Source organism: Bombina bombina, chromosome 6 (assembly GCF_027579735.1).
Source record: "Bombina bombina isolate aBomBom1 chromosome 6, aBomBom1.pri, whole genome shotgun sequence".
Taxonomy (NCBI): Eukaryota; Metazoa; Chordata; class Amphibia; order Anura; family Bombinatoridae; genus Bombina; species Bombina bombina.
This window is the reverse complement of record NC_069504.1, coordinates 804,020,598-804,038,918: the sequence shown is the minus strand read 5'-3', so window position 1 is coordinate 804,038,918 and position 18,321 is coordinate 804,020,598. Positions and strand designations below refer to the sequence as shown.

Below are 18,321 nucleotides of genomic sequence, written 5' to 3'. Positions count from 1 at the left end.
AAATAAAACAAATAGACTAGAAGTCTTCCTGAAATTTTTAGTAGCTTCCACATAATATTTCAAAGATCTTACCACATCCAAAGAATGTAAGGATCTCTCCAAAGAATTCTTAGGATTAGGACATAAAGAAGGGACAACAGTTTCTCTACTAATGTTGTTAGAATTCACAACCTTAGGTAAAAATTGAAAAGAAGTCCGTAAAACTGCCTTATCCTGATGAAAAATCAGAAAAGGAGACTCACAAGAAAGAGCAGATAGCTCAGAAACTCTTCTAGCAGAAGAGATAGCCAAAAGGAACAACACTTTCCAAGAAAGTAGTTTAATGTCCAAAGAATGCATAGGTTCAAAAGGAGGAGCTTGTAAAGCCCTCAAAACCAAATTAAGACTCCAAGGAGGAGAAATTGACTTAATGACAGGCTTAATACGAACTAAAGCCTGTACAAAACAGTGTATATCAGGAAGTATAGCAATCTTTCTGTGAAATAAAACAGAAAGAGCTGAGATTTGTCCTTTCAAGGAACTTGCAGACAAACCCTTATCCAAACCATCCTGAAGAAACTGCAAAATTCTAGGAATTCTAAAAGAATGCCAAGAGAATTTATGAGAAGAACACCATGAAATGTAAGTCTTCCAAACTCTATAATAAATCTTTCTAGAGACAGATTTACGAGCTTGTAACATAGTATTAATCACTGAGTCAGAGAAACCTCTATAACTTAGAACTAAGCGTTCAATTTCCATACCTTCAAATTTAATGATTTGAGATCCTGATGGAAAAACGGATCCGCATACCAAAACCTGTGTGGCCATGCTGGTGCCACCAGCAACACAAAAGACTGTTCCATGATGATTTTGGAAATCACTCTTGGAAGGAGAACTAGAGGCGGGAATATGTAAGCAGGTTGATAACACCAAGGAAGTGTCAGCGCATCCACTGCTTCCGCCTGAACATCCCTGGACCTGGACAGGTATCTGGGAAGCTTCTTGTTTAGATGAGAGGCCATGAGATCTATCTCTGGAAGCCCCCACATCTGAACAATCTGAGAAAACACATCTGGATGGAGAGACCACTCCCCTGGATGTAAAGTCTGGCGGCTGAGATAATCCGCCTCCCAATTGTCTACACCTGGGATATGCACCGCAGAGATTAGACAGGAGCTGGATTCCGCCCAAGCAAGTATCAGAGATACTTCTTTCATAGCTTGGGGACTGTGAGTCCCACCCTGATGATTGACATAAGCCACAGTTGTGATATTGTCTGTCTGAAAACAAATGAACGGTTCTCTCTTTAGTAGAGGCCAGAACTGAAGAGCCCTGAGAATTGCACGGAGTTCTAAAATATTTATTGGTAATCTCGCCTCTTGAGATTTCCAAACCCCTTGTGCTATCAGAGACCCCCAAACAGCTCCCCAACCTGAAAGACTCGCATCTGTTGTGATCACACTCCAGGTTGGGCGAACAAAAGAAGCCCCTTGAACCAAACGATGATGATCTATCCACCATGTCAGAGAGTGTCGTACATTGGGATTCAAGGATATTAATTGTGATATCTTTGTATAATCCCTGCACCATTGATTCAGCATACAAAGCTGTAGAGGTCTCATGTGAAAACGAGCAAAGGGGATCGCGTCCGATGCTGCAGTCATGAGACCTAAAACTTCCATGCACATAGCCACTGAAGGGAATGACTGAGACTGAAGGTACCGGCAGGCTGCAACCAATTTTAAACATCTCTTGTCTGTTAGAGACAGAGTCATGGACACTGAATCTATCTGGAAGCCTAAAAAGGTGACCCTTGTCTGAGGAATCAAGAAACTTTTTGGTAAATTGATCCTCCAACCATGTTTCCGAAGAAACAACACTAGTTGATTCGTGTGAGATTCTGCAGTATGTAAAGTCTGAGCTAGTACCAAGATATCGTCCAAATAAGGAAACACCGCAATACCCTGTTCTCTGATTACAGATAGTAGGGCACCCAGAACCTTCGAAAAGATCCTTGGAGCTGTTGCTAGGCCAAATGGAAGAGCAACAAATTGGTAATGCTTGTCTAGAAAAGAGAATCTCAGAAACTGAAAGTGTTCTGGATGAATCGGAATATGAAGGTATGCATCCTGCAAGTCTATTGTGGACATATAATGTCCTTGCTGAACAAAAGGCAGAATAGTCCTTATAGTCACCATCTTGAAAGTTGGTACTCTTACATAACGATTCAAAATTTTCAGATCCAGAACTGGTCTGAACAAATTTTCCTTCTTTGGTACAATGAAAAGGTTTGAATAAAACCCCAAACCTTGTTCCTCAGGAGGAACTGGCATGATTACCCCTGAAGACTCCAGGTCAAACACACTTCAGAAAAGCCTGAGCTTTTACTGGATTTACAGGGGGATGCGTGAGAGAAAAAAATCTTCTCACAGGAGGTCTTACTTTGAATCCTATTCGATACCCTTGAGAGACAATGCTCTGAATCCAATGATTTTGGACAGATTTTATTAAAAAATCCTTGAAAAACCTTAATTTGCCCCCTAACAGCTGAGCTGGAATGAGGGTCGCACCTTCATGCGGACTTAGGGGCAGACTTTGGTTTCCTAAATGGCTTGGATTTGTTCCAATTTGAGGAAGGCTTCCAACTGGAAGCAGATTCCTTGGGAGGAGGATTGAGTTTTTGTTCCTTATTCTGACGAAAGGAACGAAAACGGTTAGAAGCCTTAGATTTACCCTTAGGTATTTTATCCTGAGGCAAAAAAAAATCCTTTTCCTCCAGTGATAGTTGAAATAATAGAATCCAACTGAGAACCAAATAAATTATTACCTTGGAAAGAAAGAGATAGTAATCTAGATTTAGATGTCATATCAGCATTCCAAGATTTAAGCCACAAAGCTCTTCTAGCTAATACAGCTAAAGACATGGATCTAGCATCAATTTTGATAATATCAAAAATGGCATCACAAATAAAATGATTAGCATGTTGCAGCAAGCGAACAATGCTAGATATGTCAGAATCCAATTGATGTTGCGCTAAATTTTCCAACCAGAAAGTTGATGCAGCGGCAACATCACCCAAAGAAATAGCAGGTCTGAGAAGATGACCTGAATATAAATAGGCCTTCCTTAGATAAGATTCAAGCTTCCTATCTAAAGGATCCTTAAAGGAAGTGCTATCTTCCATAGGAATAGTGGTACGTTTAGCAAGAGTAGAAATAGCCCCATCAACTTTGGGGATCTTTTCCCAAAACTCTATAGATTTTGCTGGTAAAGGATACAATCTCTTAAACCTTGAAGAAGGAATAAAGGAAGTACCTGGCTTATTCCATTCCCTAGAAATCATATCAGAAATAGCCTCAGGAATGGGAAAAACACCTGAGGAAACCACAGGAGGTTTAAAAACAGCATTTAAACGTTTATTAGACTGAACGTCAATAGGACTGGTTACCTCAATATCCAAAGTAATTAACACTTCTTTTAATAAAGAACGCATATACTCTATTTTAAATAAATAAGTAGATTTGTCAGTGTCAATATCTGAGGAAGGATCTTCTGTTTCAGATAGATCCTCATCAGAAGAGGATGAATTATTACAGTATGTTGTTGGTCATTTGAAATTTCATCAGCTAAATGAGAAGTTTTAAAAGACCTTTTACGTTTATTAGAAGGTGGAAATGCAGACAAAGACTTCATAATAGATTCAGAAACAAATTCTTTAAAATTAACAGGTATATCATGCACATTAGAAGTTGAAGGAACTGCAACTGGCAATGTACTATTACTGATAGAAACACTATCTGCATGTAAAAGTTTATCATGACAACTATTAAAAATGACATTCGGTGGATTAATTTCTACAATTTTACAACAAATGCACTTAGCTTTGGTAGAACCGATGTCAGGCAGCAATGTTCCAGCAGAAACTTCAGAGACAGGATCGGATTGGGACATCTTGCTCAATGTAAAAGAAAAAACAACATATAAAGCAAAATTATCTATTTCCTTAAATGACAGTTTCAGGAATGGGAAAAAATGCAAAAGCATAGGCCTCTTGATAGAGAAGAAAGCAGGAGGCAAACACGAATGGGGTTTTGAAATAATGAAAAAAATTTGGCGCCAAGTATGACGCACAACGTAAGGTAAACTTTTTTGGCGCCAAAAAATGATCGGGAATGACACACTTGCGTCACTAATGACGCCGCCGTGTGAAAGGTCTCAGCGTCACGTATGACGCCGGAAATGACGAAGTTGCGTCATAAACGTATCTTTTTCGCGCCAAAAAAAGTTTGCGCCAAAAATGACGCAATAAAGTCTAGCATTTGACGCACCCGCGGGCCTAACACCCGCAATTGCAAAAAGTAGTCAAATTGAAAAAAAGACTAAACCCCAGGTAAGAAATAAATTTCTTAAAGTGTTTATATTCCCAAATATGAAACTGACAGTCTGCAGAAGGAAATACATGAACCTGACTCATGGCAAATATAAGTACAATACATATATTTAGAACTTTATATAATTTGCATAAAGTGCCAAACCATAGCTGAGAGTGCCTTAAGTAATAAAAACATACTTACCCAAAGACACCCATCCACATATAGCAGATAGCCAAACCAGTACTAAAACAGTTATTAGTAGAGGTAATGGTAAATTGAGAGTATATCGTCGATCTGAAAAGGGAGGTAGGAGATGAATCTCTACGACCGATAACAGAGAACCTATGAAATAGACCCCCGTTAGGGAAATCAACGTATTCAAATAAGTGATACTCCCTTCACGTCCCTCTGACATTCGCTGTACTCAGAGGAATCGGGCTTCAACAATGCTGAGAAGCGCATATCAACGTAGAAATCTTAGCACAAACTTACTTCACCACCTCCATAGGAGGCAAAGTTTGTAAAACTGAATTGTGGGTGTGGTGAGGGGTGTATTTATAGGCATTTTGAGGTTTGGGAAACTTTGCCCCTCCTGGTAGGATTGTATATCCCATATGTCACTAGCTCATGGACTCTTACCAATTACATGAAAAAAAAAACAAATTTGTCTTAAATTCAGCAGTTTAGCTTGTCATCCAAACCAAAACAAATTTTTAGACAACACTCTATACCCTCCCCCAAAACAAAACTCTGTACCCCCCACTACCACAAAAAAATGTTTTTAACCTATTTCTAAATGAAGCAGCCCATGGCTTATATGCAGCAAATTGGGGAAGCATAGCGTTTATGTTTTGAATATGAATTGAGACAGAGAAGAAATCAAGAATGTCTCTCTTTTACATAGAGAGATAGGTAAATTGATTCAATAGAGTTGGGGGTCGATTTAACAAAGCCTGCCTACTACTGCAGGTTGTCACAAGAGAACCTGCAGTCCGTATTTAACAAGCAGCGATCATCAGACCGCTGCTTCCCTAACCTTTCACCACCTCTTAAGTGGTGAATTTCAATCTCCTCCATCTCATCTGACCGGGGAGATTGACAGCTCCTGCCCGCGCGTGATTGGCTGTGCGCAGGCAGGGGGCGGGATTGCACGCAAGCGCAAAATAGCTCTTGTGTGCAATTCTGAATTCCAGTGTTCTGTTGAGACTCCAATTCATCGAAAACTCCAATCTGACATCACTTACGGTGACTCTTCGATTTTCACTAGTCTTGGGGGGCGCACCGCCGATCCTCTGGCATACACCCCAAGTAAACCTTGGGGAATTTGGTTTACAAGGGGGACTTTGCCCCCTTGAACTCCACAGGCGGAGGCAAAATAGATAGTAAAGATAGGCGATTACAGTGCCCATCTGATTGGTTGTGAATCCTGTCACTCACTGAGACACGGACCAATCAGATGTATGGAATCACCGGAAGTGACGTCAGATTGGAGTTTTCGGTGTATTGGAGCTCTCCATAGAACACTGGCAGCGGAATTCAGCCTGACAGAGGCGAACTGCGGCGGGCAGGGGCATGTATGTGCACCCCTGTCTGCCGCAGCTTTATAAATCGACCCCTAAGTGTAAACCATGTTTCAATTAAGAATTTAATACAAATTAAAAAAAGCCTTATTTAAACATTGGACCTGCATCTTTCATTATAGACTGTCTATTATGTGTGATAACCATACAAAGAAATTACTTTTGGCCATCAAACTTCAGTCTGTGGTAAATACTTCCTGTTTTTCTGCTAAAAATAATTATCTGAAGCAGAGTGATGTTTTGTATTCCATATCATTTGGCTTTAAAATAAAGTAAAACATCTTTAAGGTGTTAGGATCCCTTGCTTAAAATTAAGCCCTAGGAGATACATAAAGAACCAAAAACTATTTTATTTAAAAAATGCAATTCCATAGAATTCCCAAGGAAAAATTGTAAGCCCGACATAAGCAATTACTATATATTTAATATATTTTAACTTAAAGGGACAGTCTACCATAGAATTTTTATTGTTTTAAAAGATAGATAATCCCTTTATTACCCATTCCCCAGTTTTGCATAACCAGCACAGTTATAGTAATATACGTTTTACCTCTGTGATTACCTTGCATCTAGAAACCTTCTTCCAGCCCCCTGATCACACGACTGTGATTGTTTATTATCTATTGTCTTAAATTTAGCATTGTTTTTTGCTAAATCTTAAATAACCCTCTGTGCCTGAACACAGTGTTATCTATATGGCCCATGTGTACTTTCTGTCTCTTTGTGTTGAAAAGAGATTTAAAAAGCATGTGATAAGAGGCAGCCCTCAAAGGCTTAAAACTAAGAATACCAAGACAAAAAAGCAAATTTGATGATTAAAGTAAATTGGAAAGTTGATTAAAATTAAAAGTCCTATCTGAATAATTAAAGTTGAATTTATACTAGACTGTCCCTTTAAGCAAAATAAAATATGCTGTGCATCTATGTCAGGTGACATCATCCACTGTATACTTGAAGGGTGTAATTACAGGGTGTGATCTCTGTTTGGGGGATGGCTCTGAGCCCTATTATACAGCCTACTCACTTAACCTCTTCAAAACCATAAAGTTTCATATCACATAACACATGCAAAACATTGACACACTCTTTTCTCCAGGTTGTATACTAGGGAATCTATTAGTATATGAAAAAAATATGCTGTAAAGTGAGGGCATCTGGATATGTGCAGGATTCTGCACATCCTAATGTTTATAAAAACTGTTCAATGTTCTCCCAAGGACCTATTTAATGGGTACACCAACTGGCTTATTTTAAGGACCACCCAGCTACAATTTAAAGTGATGGTAAATCCAAGCGTTTTACAAACGCTAGGATTTACAATCACTAAAAATAATGTTTAGTTCAAGTGATCATTTCTTTTTTTTAAATGGTTCTAAACTCACCCTGTCTATGCTGCGGCATCTCTAAAGTCAGAGCTTGCAGCCGCCCACGGCACATCGCTCTTCTTCAATGAGGTGACGTTTCGACCTCTAAACCAATAGCCGTACGTGTCATATGACAGTGTTCCGTATGCTAGCACTGCCATTGGTTTAGAGGTTGAAACGTCACCCCATTGGTAGAAGAGCACTGTGCCATGGACAGCTGATAGCTCTGACTTTAGAGCTACCGCAGCACAGACAGGATGAGTTTAGCACCCTTTTTTACCAAATGATCACTTAAACAACTACATTATTTTTAGTGATTGTAAATCCTAGCGTTTGTGCAACGCTAGGATTTACCATCACTTTAAGCTAATATTTAGCTACAATTTAGTTTTTTACCCCAATATTTTTGACACAAATTATCATTAAATCCATTTAAAGGGACATGACACTTAAAAATTGTCTTTCATGATTTAGGTAGAACATACAATATTAAACAACTTTCCAGTTTACTTTTATTATCAAATTTGCTTCATTCTCTTGGTATCTTTTTTTAAAGGAGCAGCAATGCACTACTGGTTGCATATAAGGTCGCCACCTTTCTTGGAAGAAAATACCGGCCACTCTAATTAACATAAATTTGCATAAATAATTAAACAGCAGAACTAAAAAACTAATGCTGATAGGACTGATTTTAAATGCTCATTTGTTTCTAACTAATTTACTTATATTACCAAATTTGCTTCATTCTCTTGGTATCATTTGTTGAAAAGCAGGGGCATAAGCTCAGGCGTCTGCATGTGTCTGGAGCACTATATGGCAGCAGTTTTGCAAGAAGCTCACTAGATGGCAGCACTATTTCCTGTCATGTAGTGCTCCTGACACCTACCTAGGTATCTCTTTGACTAAGAATACCATGGCAACAAAACAAATTTGATAGAACTAAATTGGAAACGTATCTAAATTGTAAGCTATATCTGAATCACAAAAGAAAGAAATTTCAGTCTCATATCCCTTTAAAGTGAATGTAAATTTTGAAGATAAAGTGCCCGGTTTTTAAAAATTTGATTAAAAACAGGGGCACTTTAATTCATCAAAATGTACATTTCACTCCTGTTGTGAAAAAAACGTACCATTTAATCTTGACAGCTGCATCGCTTCCTCCGCCCGTCACAAAGCCTCTTCCTGGGTCTAAAATGAGGAATCCGGCTTTCTCCAATCACGGCATTAAATCAGACACCGATTCCCCCGGAGGGGGGAAGCCGTGATTGGAGGATGACCGATCAGTCATTTCTGACCTAGGAAGAGGCTTGCGACGACCGGGGGAAATCGCTGGAGCGGCTGTCAAGATTAAAAGGCAAGTATTGTCACAACACGAGTGAAATGTAAATTTTGATTAATTAAAAAGCCCCTGTTTTTAATCGAATTTTTAAAAAACGGGCACTTTATCACCAAAATTTTACATTCACTTTAAAGTAACATTTATAAATAACAGAAAATATTATAGTATTGCTCTGCCGTCACAAGCTACGTCATAATGCCACCCGGTAGGCAACATTTTCTGTGGAGAACATTGAAACAGTAAATCATCATCACTGGGAACGTCTCTGTGCCAAGTAATCTCTTCATGCAGTTAGACCCTCCTATAGCCCATGTTGTATGCTTTGTATCTCTGCGTACGAATGACCTCTGTTCTATCCTATACTGTGGGTTCATATACAGTAATTATCTTGTAACTACATCATTTTTCTACATTCTTCCAATATATTAAAGTGAAGGTAAAGTTTAGATTTATTGAAGACAGCAATGCATTTATTAATATTACCATAATGTACTCGCTAACTTATTTTCTATATTATAGCGTTAGTTTTTAAAATATATATTTATAAATCTCTACTGTTTCCCTGCCGACTCCTCCCAACACCTATTTCCGCGATCTCTTTGTGACGTCTAGGGCGGTCCCACCTGCTCTCTACGCCTCTCAAAAGCACTTTCCCGATGCTGCTTTCAACTTTGCATGTGCTAATCGCCGATGCAGCTTTCATCTGTAAAAAGTAAGTTGATGTGCTTGTCCCGTAGCGTTTACAAGATGCTGTTGAAGTAGGAAGGGATTCCTACCTGTAATTACCACGCATGCGTAACACGGGAGCATGCGCGGTTTGCAATGTAATGACAAATTGAATAGCGCATTTGCTGTTGCTAAAAGGGGTTGATGACGCGGAGTGACGGTCGCCTAATGGACAAAATTTCAATTGGATTCTACAAAAACGTCATTGAAAGGTAAAAAATTTTTTTTTTTAAATTATGGGTTGAAACCCTTCCGATCCCATTTCCTGGCCAATACCTATTAAAACTGCAGGGACAGCTAGAAGACTATATCTGGGGGGGCATCAGACCCAGGATCTCCAAAAACACTCTATACCTACCTAAGGAAAAGGGGGGTTTGGGCATACCAAACCTTTTAATATACAAAAAGGCTATTAATCTCCAACATCAGGTGGAGTGGTGTGCCAATTCTAAAGATAAGAGGTGGGTCCAGTTGGGACGGCACATTCTGGGAGCTCAAAATGCGGGCTCGTTAGGTTGGATTTCCAGTAAAAACAGACCCACAGCGGCCACACAATATCCATTTATGAGGGAGTTCTTCGCGGTATGGGATAAATCCCTAGTGGAGTTCCCACATATCTCTTCTAACCCTTCACCTCTCACCCCCTTTATACAAAACCCAGACATTCCATTCTCCAATATCCCACAGGCGGCTCTAGATAACACACAATTAGACCAGACAATGTTCTATAGGCTAATTTCAAATAAAAAACTCAAAGGTCGGGAGGTTCTGTTAGAATCGGGCTTGGACATACCATGGTTCTTCCACAGACAGCTACAACACTATCTGCTTACACACAAAAGAGCTGACAGCGTGTCAAGACAGCAGACTTTGCTGGAGTCTTTGTGCCTATTGACACATACTCCTAAACACTTGATATCTATTATGTACAGGCTACTGATATCTCATAAGGATTCTCACATACCTACTTTTATTAGACAGTGGAACAACGACTTGGACTGTGCCCTCACAGACACAGACTGGCAAAAAATATTCCACAATCACACCAAGGCCTCAGTTTCGGCCAGAACTTTAGAATCCAACTACAAATTCATGTCCTGCTGGTACCTCACGCCAGTCAGGATCAAAAAAATATATAAGAAATCGGATGGTAAATGTTGGAGGGGCTGCGGGGAGGCTGGTTCTGTCTTTCATGTCTGGTGGTCTTGTGGACTTTTAGCTACGTTCTGGTCTGCAGTGCTGGACATGATGGACTCTAAACTAAATATTATATTACACAGAGATCCTAGCCTACTACTGTTCCATAGACTGCCCAAACTTACAGAGAAACCTAAAAAACACTTACTATATATCATGTTAAAATAGCGCGAAAGCTCTCATCCCTAAGAATTGGAAATCAAATAGAATCCCTCAGACTGCTGACTGGGAGGCTCAAGTGGATAAACATTTGTCATTAGAAAGATATAGATACCTGAGGGAGGACAGGGTTGAAGTTCATGAATATATGAAAGAACTTTGGAGACCGTCAACTAGATAAATTCTAGACTTCTCAATCACTCCTGCACCTATACATAGTTTAGCGTACTAAATCCTTCCCCCCCCCTTTTTTTTTCTCTCCCCTCCCCTGTCCCAAGATGAAACCCCCTTCCCTATTCTTCTCTCTACCTTTTTCTGACCCCTTTCTTTTTTCGTATCTTCTTATCAAGACGAGCATCGTAGTTTCTGATGCACGTCATACTCTAATTTGATAAAGATGTTTGTCGTTTTCACTTAATTTAATCCTCTCATGACCATACATCTGTGTTATGTTGAGGGTCTTACTCAACAGATTCCTACAATACTTGTAATTTTTATAATGTGATACTGAATACTGTAACACGTTGTCATTTTCATTTGTGAATTGTATTTTGTTAACTTTCAATAAAGCTTTTTCAAAACAAAAAAAAAAACAAAAAAAAAATTACGGGTTGAATATATGAGGTTGAAAATTGCCTTTATAAAAGGTTATAACTTGATTTATACGCATATTTATTTAAAACGAATGAAAGTTATATTGATTTTATTCAACTAATGCAATACTTGATATAGATATCACTTTAACATATCAGCAAAGTCTGAACTTTATTAAAACAGCTTAACACCCTGTTTGCTGAAAATATTCTTAAAGGGTCAATCTCAACACGCAACTTTCCTTATTTGGAGGAGCTAATTTGAACTTGAGTCTGGTGATAATAGGGCTTGCCATTGTCCTCATGATAACAATATCTTTATTACTTGGCTTTGCAGAAAACATAAGATAAGATACTGGTAAGATTAAAGGGACATTATACACTCATTTTTTCTTTGCATAAATGTTTTGTAGATCTATTTATATAGCCCATAAAGTTTTTTTTTTTTAAAATAAATGTATAGTTTTGCTTATTTTTAAATAAAATTGCTCTGATTTTCAGACTCCTAACCAAGCCCCAAAGTTTTATGAGAATACCGTCAGCTACCTTCTCCAGCTTGCTCCTGTTTGTGTAAAGGGTCTTTTCATATGCAAAAGAAGGGGGAGGGGGGGAGTGTCTTATTTGCCACTTGCAGTGGGCTTTCCAACTACCTTTTCAACAGAGCTAAACTAAGAGCTTCTAAGTAAGTTTTTAAACAGTTTTATACTGGATTTTTTTATCAGTATCTGTGCATCTTATTCTTTATAGTAGTGTCTATTACATGCAGTTATATGAAAATGAGTGTATACTGTCCCTTTAAGCTTGTGCAGCATTCCATGTCCTCATTCAGTTTTCACGACTGGACAATCCACAAAACAAATATACATAAATTAGAGAAAAAGAGCACAAAATAAATAGTGAAGTATAGTTTTAATATGCATAATTAAACATTTTAAATTACACTATTAAAGTGAAAGTAAACCCCAACGTTGTACAAATGCTAGGGTTTACTATTGAAACAAATAAAGGGCACTTTCATTCATGAAGTATTAGATACTTCATGTAGAAAGCTCCTTTATTTGATTCAATCACTTGCTGCTCTTAGCTCCTACAGCAGAGCACGGCTAAAAGATGACGTTTTCACCTCTTAGCCAATAGCAGTGCGGTAAATCCGGCTCCCATGGGCGCCAAGCCAGATTTACCACACGGCTATTGGCTAAGAGGTGAAAACGTCACCTCTCAGCCAAAAAATTTTTTAGCCGTGGGCTGCCGTAGCAGCTAAAAACGGCGACCGATTGAATCAAATAAAGGAGCTTTCTACATGAAGTATTTTATACTTCATGAATGAAAGTGCCCTTTATTTGTTTCAAAAGTAAACCCTAGCGTTTGTACAACGTTAGGGTTTACTTTCACTTTAAGACTATCCCAACCTGTAAAAAAAAAGCGGTGGGTCATAGATATGTCTCTCTTAATGCTAGAGTTTATCTTTACAAGCATTTCCTTGGTGCTCTGTCATTTAACACTTAGTAAATTCTGCTGTTTCTCAGAATCAAGGACAAGCCTTGCATGGTGTCACACACACATATATATATACATATATATATATATATATATATATATATATATATATATATATATATATATATATATACACATACACACACAAATCGTGCACTCACTCAATACCTTTCAAGTATATGCCCGGGTGCTACCTCTGAAAGCTTAGTTACATATAATGCAGATTGAGGGCACTCACAGCTGCTTAAAAAAAAATTCTTCCTTTATTGCAGTATCATTAAAAACACTCAAAAACAGTCAACGTTTCAGCTTACATACAAGCCTTTTTCAAGACATCTTAGTTCAAATTATTCATTTTATATTTATAGACCAAACTTTGTATCTCCTTGTTTGGTCTATGAAAACCACACAATATCAAATGCTATGTGAGACTTTCATGTAAGATAAAACGTTGACTGTTTTTGATTGTTTTTAAGGATACTGCAATAAAGGAAGATTTTTTTTTTTTTAAGCACCTGTTAGAGCCCTTAACCTACAATATATATATATATATATACACACACGCAAAGGTATTATGATAATGGGACACTGATCACGAACATAGGCTGCACATTAGCAGAATGCTGTCTGTGGGGAAAAAATGAGGGTTAATGGGTACTGCCTCAGGATGTACAGATTGGTGGACAGTGACAGTGTCAATAGATACACTCCAAGGCTTTATATAGGGGGTGGGTCAATGGGCACTGTACCAGGCTTAATAGAGGAAGTGGATCAATTGTCATTTACGCTTGCTGTATAACGTATCCCTGAGGTTAACAACTATCCCCGTGCTCCAAACTGAGATCTCTTGCAAAATACTCACCAGTCTGTTTTGGTTTTCTCGTTCACCACCTCGTTATAAGCAGCCTGTAAAGCGGCGCCATTCTTACTAAGGTTCACAGACATTGCGTTTCCCAAGCCCACAGCACTGACAGCCTGAACAGAACACTTCCTCTACTGTCCCTCTCTGCAGCTACTGGGCTGCACCCTCTGCTTCCTCCTCAGGTAGCCAAGGCCTCCTCGAATAGCGCCCTCTTTTGGACACAGATTCACATTGCCAGATCAGGATGATTATAACGCTGTGATCTCTAACAGGTATATCATGCATTGCTTTTAAGGTTTTCTGTATCACTCACTGACTGACCTCTTCACTGTACACTAGGACTAAAGTATCACTATGGAGGACATTCACCAAAACTTACACGGACGACAACAGATATGTTCAAAGGGTTAATAACCATTGGGCCACTGATTTCACTATAAATATATACGTTAGATCTCCCTCCATGACATGCAATTGTTTTTAGCCTGGCCCAATGGTGTTGTGGGCACAGAATTTGATGCCAACACTAGGGTTGCCATCTCAGCCATGTTTTCCTGGCCACTTATGAGTTACACATGCTGCAGGGTGTGCAGGGAGGAACATTTATTGTGTTTCTGGACAGCACTATTTATATTCCTGCCTGCACACCCTGCAGCATGTGTAACTTATAAGTGTTCTGTATTTTAAGGGACAGGTGGCAACCCTAGCCAACACTGGCATAATTCTAATTTTTTAATAAGTAACTGATAGTTTCAAAGGATTAACCATTGGGCCACTTATTTCACTATGAATATATAAAGGGTAAATCCCCCTTCATGACATGCAATTGTTTTTAGCCTGGCCCAATGGTGTTTTGGGCACATAAATTGATGCCAACCCCGGCATAGCTTCTGTACTTCACATTTTTCAATAAATAACTGATATTTTCAAAGGGTTAATAACCTTTGGGCCACTGATTTCACTATGACTATATAAAGGGTAGATCTCCCTCCATAACATGCAATTGTTTTTAGCCTGGCCCAATTGTGTTTTGGGCACAGAAATTGATGCCAACTCTGGCATATGTGCTGTACTTCTCATTTTTTAATAAGTAACTGATATTTTCAAAGGGTTAATAACCATTGGGCCACTGATTTCACTATGAATATATACAGGGTAGATCCTCCTCCATGCCATGCAATTGTTTTTAGCCTGGCCCAATGGTGTTTTGGGCACAGAAATTGATGTCAACCCTGGCATAGGTGACATAATTCTCATTTTTGAATAAGTAACAAATATTTTCAAAGGGTTAATAACCATTGGGCCACTGATTTCACGATAAATATATACATGCTAGATCTCCCTCCATGACATGCAATTGTTTTTAGCCTGGCCCAATGGTGTTTTGATCACAGAAATTGATGCCAACCCTGGCATAGGTGACATTCTCATTTTTTAATAAGTAACAGATATTTTCAAAGGGTCAATAACCATTGGGGCACTGATTTCACTATGAATATATACAGGGTAGATCCCCTCGATGCCATGCAACTGTTTTTAGCCTGGCCCAATGGTGTTTTGGGCACAGAAATTGCTGCCAACCCCGGCATAGGTGACATAATTCTCATTTTTGAATAAGTAACATATATTTTCAAAGGGTTAATAACCATTGGGCCACTGATTTCACTATGAATATATACAGGGTAGATCCCCCTCCATGACATGCAACTGTTTTTAGCCTGGCCCAATGGTGTTTTGGGCACAGAAATCGATGCCAACCCTGGCATAGGTGACATAATTCTCATTTTTGAATAAGTAACAGATATTTTCAAAGGGTTAATAACCATTGGGCCACTTATTTCACTATGAATATATACAGGGTAAATCCCCCTCCATAACATGCAGTTGTTTTTAGCCTGGCCTAATGGTGTTTTGGGCACATAAATTGATGCCAACCCCGGCATAGCTTCTGTACTTCTCATTTTTCAATAAATAACTGATATTTTCAAAGGGTTAATAACCATTGGGCAACTGATTTCACTATGAATATATACAGGGTAGATCCCCCTCCATGACATGCAATTGTTTTTAGCCTGGCCCAATGGTGTTTTGGGCACAGAAATTGATGCCAACCCTGGCATATGTGCTGTACTTTTCATTTTTGAATAAGTAACTGATATTTTCAAAGGGTTAATAACCATTGGGACACTTATTTCACTATGAATATATACAGGGTAAATCCCCCTCCATGACATGCAGTTGTTTTTAGCCTGACCCAATGGTGTTTTGGGCACAGAAATTGTTGCCAACCCCGGCATAGCTTCTGTACTTCTCATTTTTCAATAAATAACTGATATTTTCAAAGAGTTAATAACCTTTGGGCCACTGATTTCACTATGAATATATACAGGGTAGATCCCCCTCCATGACATGCAATTGTTTTTAGCCTGGCCCAATGGTGTTTTTGGCACAGAAATTGATGCCAACACTGACATTGGTGCTGTAATTACCATTTTTTAATAAGTAAAAGATATTAAGGGTTAATGACCATTGGGCCACTGATTTCACTATAAATATATATAGGGTAGATCCCCCTCCATGCCTTGCAATTCTTTTTAGCCTGGCCCAATGGTGTTTTGGGCACAGACATTGATGCTAACACTGGCATTGGTGCTGTAATTACCATTTTTTAATAAGTAACATATATATTCAAAGGGTTAATAACCATTAGGCCACTGATTTCACTATGAATATATACAGGGTACATTCCCCTCCATGACATGCAATTGTTTTTAGCCTGGCCCAATGTTGTTTTGGGCATAGAAATTGATGCCAACCCTGGCATAGGTGCTGTAATTACCATTTTTGAATAAGTAACTGATATTTTCAAAGGGTTAATAACCATTGGGCCACTGATTTCACTATGCATATATACAGGGTACATTCCCCTCCATGCCATGCAATTGTTTTTAGCCTTGCTGTGTTTTGGGCACAGAAATTGATGCCAACCCTGGCATTGATGCTGTAATTACCATTTTTTAATAAGTTACATATATTTTCAAAGGGTTAATAACCATTGTGTCACTGATTTCACTATGAATATATACAGGGTAGACCCCCCTCCATGACATGCATTTGTTTTTAGCCTGGCCCAGTGGTGTTTTGGGCCCAGAAATTGATGCCAACCCTGGCATAGGTGCCCTAATTCTCATTTTTGAATAAGTAACAGATATGTTCAAAGGGTTAATAACCATTGGGCCACTGATTTCACTAGTGAAATCAGTGGCCCAATGGTTATTAACCCTTTGAAAATATCTGTTACTTATTCAAAAATGGTTATTACAGCACCAATGCCAGTGTTGGCATCAATTTCTGTGCCCAAAACACCACTGGGCCAGGCTAAAAACAATTGCATGTCATGGAGGGGGATCTACCCTGTATATATTCATAGTGAAATCAGTGGTCCAATGGTTATTAACCCTTTGAAAATATCTGTTACTTATTCAAAAATGAGAATTATGTCACCTATGCCAGGGTTGGCATCAATTTCTGTGCCCAAAACACCATTGGGCCAGGCTAAAAACAATTGCATGGCATGGAGGGGAATCTACCCTGTATATATTCATGGTGAAATCAGTGGCCCAATGGTTATTAACCCTTTGAAAATATCTGTTACTTATTCAAAAATGAGAATTATGTCACTTATGCCGGGGTTGGCATCAATTTCTGTGCCCAAAACACCACTGGGCCAGGCAAAAAACAATTGCATGGCATGGAAGGGGATGTACCCTATATATATTCATAGTGAAATCAGTGGCCCAATGGTTATTAACCCATTGAAAATATCTGTTACTTATTCAAAAATGAGAATTAGAGCACCTATGCCGGGGTTGGTATCAATTTCTGTGCCCAAAACACCATTGGGTCAGGCTAAAAACAATTGCATGTCATGGAGGGGGATCTACCCTGTATATATTCATAGTGAAATCAGTGGCCCAATGGTTATTAACCCTTTGAAAATATCAGTTACTTATTCAAAAATGAGAATTAGAGCACCTATGCCAGTGTTGGTATCAATTTCTGTGCCCAAAACACCATTGAGCCAGGCTAAAAACAATTGCATGAAATGGAGGGAGATTTACCCTGTATATATTCATAATGAAATCAGTGGCCCAATGGTTATTAATTCTATAGGAAAAGAAACAAGCGCAAGCCCATATCAAGGTAGACATTTGTACACTTTATTTCACACACACCGGTTAAAAACACTTACAGGATTAAAAAAATAACAAGCCTGTATCCCACTCAGGGATGGAGAGTAAGAAGTCTGAATGTTCGAATGCCAATCTCTTATCTCCCTCGGTACGTGACACCGGATTGAATCCTGTAGTTAGCTTGTTCCAGGAGAGCCAGTGGTTATTAACCCTTTGAAAATATCTGTTACTTATTCAAAAATGAGAATTATTTTACGTATGCCAGGGTTGGCATCAATTTCTGTGCCCAAAACACCATTGGCCCAGGCTAAAAACAATTGCATGGCATGGAGGGGTATCTACCCTGTATATATTCATAGTGAAATCAGTGGCCCAATGGTCATTAACCCTTTGAAAATATCTGTTACTTATTCAAAAATTGAGAATTAGAGCACCTATGCCGGGGTTGGCATCAA

At 38.8% G+C, this 18,321-nt stretch overlaps 1 protein-coding gene across 1 annotated transcript in view; it reads right to left on the bottom strand.

Annotated features, from left to right (window-relative positions):
- The window catches only part of DBNL (drebrin like), a 72,011-nt gene extending 58,187 nt beyond the window's left edge, over positions 1 to 13,824 (bottom strand). Inside the window, exon 1 of the mRNA XM_053718137.1 lies at positions 13,674 to 13,824. Within this exon, the coding sequence (XP_053574112.1) occupies positions 13,674 to 13,756 (83 nt within the window). The 5' untranslated portion in view covers positions 13,757 to 13,824. The remainder of the gene's footprint in view (positions 1 to 13,673) is intronic.
- Between the last annotated feature and the right edge of the window lie 4,497 nt (positions 13,825 to 18,321).